Source organism: Solanum stenotomum, chromosome 10 (genome assembly GCF_019186545.1).
Source record: "Solanum stenotomum isolate F172 chromosome 10, ASM1918654v1, whole genome shotgun sequence".
NCBI lineage: Eukaryota > Viridiplantae > Streptophyta > Magnoliopsida > Solanales > Solanaceae > Solanum > Solanum stenotomum.
The window spans coordinates 55,199,982-55,203,892 of NC_064291.1; the positions used below are offsets into that span (position 1 = coordinate 55,199,982).

At 29.0% G+C, this 3,911-nt stretch overlaps 1 protein-coding gene across 1 annotated transcript; it reads left to right on the plus strand.

Moving 5' to 3' along the window:
• The first annotated feature begins 1,174 nt into the window (after positions 1–1,174).
• LOC125843207 (uncharacterized) lies at positions 1,175–3,239 on the plus strand. The gene is made up of 8 exons (XM_049522420.1): positions 1,175–1,336; positions 1,431–1,523; positions 1,614–1,805; positions 1,928–1,969; positions 2,202–2,357; positions 2,446–2,499; positions 2,602–2,745; positions 2,841–3,239. The coding sequence occupies exons 1-8, from the start codon at positions 1,175–1,177 to the stop codon at positions 3,237–3,239; spliced, it is 1,242 nt and encodes a 413-aa protein (XP_049378377.1).
• The last annotated feature ends 672 nt before the right edge of the window (positions 3,240–3,911 follow it).

Genomic DNA, 3,911 nt, shown 5'->3' on the forward strand with positions numbered 1-3,911 from the left:
TTTTTTCGTGGATATAATATTTGGATAATAGCATCCTTAATTTAACTAGCATGCTTTTTCGTCTTTGTAAAATTATTCCTAAATAACAACTCTACTATTTATAACAGTAAAATATTAATTTTTGTATGGTAATATCATTAATGGCGTATGCATAGTAAAATTTCATGTACAACTATATAAAAAGAAAAAATGTATATAAATGGTGTCAATGGTCATAATTTTTTAAGAAAAGACTACCACATTTGCTTTTTTACATTCATACTCTTTCTATTTATTTGATTAAATTAATTAAAATATATATTTCTTCTTCTTGATACACAAAATCACTAAATTATATAACAGCTAAATAAGATTTTAAAAAAATCGACGGTATATGTTATCCATTTAATTTTCTACTTGGAAGTTTCATTTTCCCTTTTAGTTTGACTACTGCGGTAATGAGCCAATTTATCAGTTTGAATCTCATAAAGTTACTCTTAATTAAAAGGTTTCTTGGTTTTTTTTTCTATTACCACAAAATATTAACGTTCAAAATTAAATTTTGACATTTAAATGTAGTCATTAATACAAAAAAAGTTAAAGATAAAAGATATAGTTACAATATTTTAATTTTTCAAATTTTATATCTAAATTATCAGGTGCGTGTGAATTCTACTTGAACTGTCACCAACTATTTATCGAAATATACATTAACAATCAGTTTTTTTTAAAAATTTTGTTACCTTAAATATTATCGTCATTCAGGTAAAAAAGGGGAACAATTAATTGTTAAAATGTGTTGTTAAATAATTGGTGGTACTTCAAATATGAAATTCGAAATTTTTAGATATTTTAGGTGATTTTTGACATTGAATCATACATAAAAATCGAGGACATTAGCATAAAAGGGAAATAAACAATCAGTTCACATTTTATTTATTTTTTAACAATATTCTCCCTTGATATCCGTTACTTAATTTTACTTTGACCAAAATCCAATTATTAAATGTTTATGCAAATAAATTACACAAAATAAACACCTTTCCTTTTATGGTTCAAACTCTATCCAATTTTCTATAAATCCATAGAAGAATTCATTTTTTACCAAATTAATACACTTCTTTCTGTATATTACATATATATGTATGTATATTTCACGGTTGCTCATAAAAAATATTTTTTATTAATTCAGAGTATGTTGATTAATCAAAGAAATGTTCTACCAACTTTCCTGGTATTATATTTGCTTTTTAATTACGACGGAGTTCAAGGAGAAATAAAGTTGTCAGAACAAGAGGAATTGGCATTGGAGAAGCAATTAAAACTTTTAAACAAATCAGCGGTCAAAACAATTAAGGTACGTAAATTCTTGACAAATTCTTGTACAACATTTTATGTGTAATTTATGCAACAAAGATTACTAGTAAGTTAAAAATCCTTTTGATCCGTAGACTAAATGGGGAGATACATATGACTGTGTGAATTTCTACAAACAACCTGCGTTTGATCATCCATTATTGAAGAATCACAACTTTCATCCCAAGGTATGTATTTTTGCTTTCTTTTTATGTATACAACTTCAGAAGAATGTAGTATTGGATGCAGATAAATTAAAATAAGTTTTCGATTTGCAGATGAAACCCACTTTACCTACGATAAAACATATTTCGAAAAACTCAACTGTTGATATATTTTCGAAGATATCGTTAGAGAAAAACAATTGTCCTTCTGGAACCGTTCCTATCAAAAAAATTACCAGAGATGATCTTATTAGACAAAGAAATATGCCATCACCAGAAGATTTCGCATATGAACCCCAATCAGAGGTTCGTAAGATAATGTTACTCCAATTTATTTCATTTTATAGGTTAAAACTTTCTATAATTATAAAATAAAAAGGAGAAAATACATTATGTTAAATTTGACATATTTTATTATTGATGTGCAGACTAATAAAGTTGTTGAACCAACAGGAGGATACAATTACAAGGTATATGAATATGAATTTGAATCCCTATTTATTTATTAATTTATTCTTTTTTTTTTTTTGTTATTACTTGTAGGGTTGAATTTGAAGTAACAACATGTAGGATAAATTGGTTACAAATTTATCATTTGCCCAATTCTTCTTGGCTCCACTAAAAATTTCAAATGAATGAACATTAAGTTAATTTAGATAATCTATGTAATGAGTTTATAAAAAAATTATCTTTTATGTTCAGCGTGCAATAGTTCATACTCCCAAAAATCATAAAAATAAGTTTGGTGGAGCTGGAATGGCAGCTAGTTTATGGAGTCATTATGTTTTTGATAAACAACAAAGTGTGTGTCGATTGAAGATTCAAAAAGGACAAGATAGTATGCAAGTTGGTTGGCGAGTAAGTTTAATACCTTATTTATGTAACTTGACTATTTTCTTGCTTACAATAGTTTCAATGGTTATGATCGCTCTATTTCTTGTTTTAGATAGATCCAACATTATACGGAGACAGGAAAACTAGGTTTTTTATACATTTTCAAGTAAGTTTTCTTAAGTACCTCATTAAATGATTTCTATCTCGTTTTCAATCAAGCTATTCACCTCAATAGATAATCGTTCTTTAATTGTTTGACATTTTTTAGGCTGGGAATACACATTGCTTCAATACATTATGTCCCGGCTTTTTGTTAGTAAACAATAATATACTTCTCGATAATGCATTTGCCAATGTTTCTCGAAGAGGGAATCATGAACAACAACCGGAGATTGTTGTGTACATTGTTCGGGTACAATATATGTTATTTTTATTATCTACTTTACCACTTAGAATTTTGAAGGGTGTTACAAATGCCTAACATATACCGTCTTGTTAAAAATAAAGGATCTCGCGAATGAACATTGGTGGCTTTTGCTTGGAGAAAAACAAGTTGTAGTTGGTTTTTGGCCTAATTGGATTTTCACCGCATTAGCAAATGATTTTGCTACAAATGTCGAGTGGGGTGGAGTGACATATACTCCTCCAGAAGATTTTGAACATTATGCCCCAATGGGCTCTGGCATGATTCCTGTACGTATAGCACCTGCACATGATGCTTATTGTAGGGCACTTATGGTTTTAAATGATAAGGGTGAAACGCTAAACGTAATAAAGACACCAATATTTTTTGACAATCGAACACTATACCAAGTCGTTGATAAACCATTTTGGGAAAATGTAGATTTTCCACATTATGTATTTTATGGGGGAACTCATATGCCAGGGATAGATAAACATGTGTAAAAAAATATTGTGATTATGATAAATATTTGTAATTTGCAAAGTTCTATTTAGCAATGTTCATGAATTTGCTTTTGATAAAATTACATTCTTCTATCCAACGTGTAATAATTAGAGCTCCATATAATTTAAATAATAAGTTTGGCGACAAACGCATGTCGATTAAAAATTCTAAAGATATTATACAAATTGGTTGGGCAAGTAAATTTAAATATATTGATTTTATTGGCACATAAGGACTTACAATTTTCAGGATGATTTATGAATAAAATCTTTGTTTATTGAAAAATTAATATAAACAGTCGTCGAATTCGCAATTTTCCCAACGCAGACAGCTATTGGGCTTTATTTTTCTCGACTTTATCTGGGCTTTCATGCTTATTGGGCTGGGGGAGGAAAATCTTAGGCCCGTTAATGAGCAATTTTCACATATAGCAAACACAAAATTCATATTTGTATACTATAGCAAAGTTTGCATAATTGCGCTCCATAGCAAACATAAATATGTATATTTCGCTATACATATACAAAAGAAAGTAGTTGTATAATCTGCTTTGGTATACATATACAAAAAGATCAATTGTATAAAGTGAGAGAGGCGAGTGAGCGAGCGAGATTTGGGAGAGTGGCGAGCGAGATCTGGGAGAGGGGAGAGAGGGGAACAAAAATATATGT

Excerpts from the sequence above, each read along its gene's own strand:
- LOC125843207 (XM_049522420.1), top strand. The coding sequence starts at position 1,175 with ATGTTGATTAATCAAAGAAATGTTCTACCAACTTTCCTGGTATTATAT. Across the intron at positions 1,337-1,430 it reads CAGCGGTCAAAACAATTAAG|ACTAAATGGGGAGATACATA; the intron begins GTACGTAAATTC and ends TTTGATCCGTAG. Across the intron at positions 1,970-2,201 it reads CAGGAGGATACAATTACAAG|CGTGCAATAGTTCATACTCC; the intron begins GTATATGAATAT and ends TTTTATGTTCAG.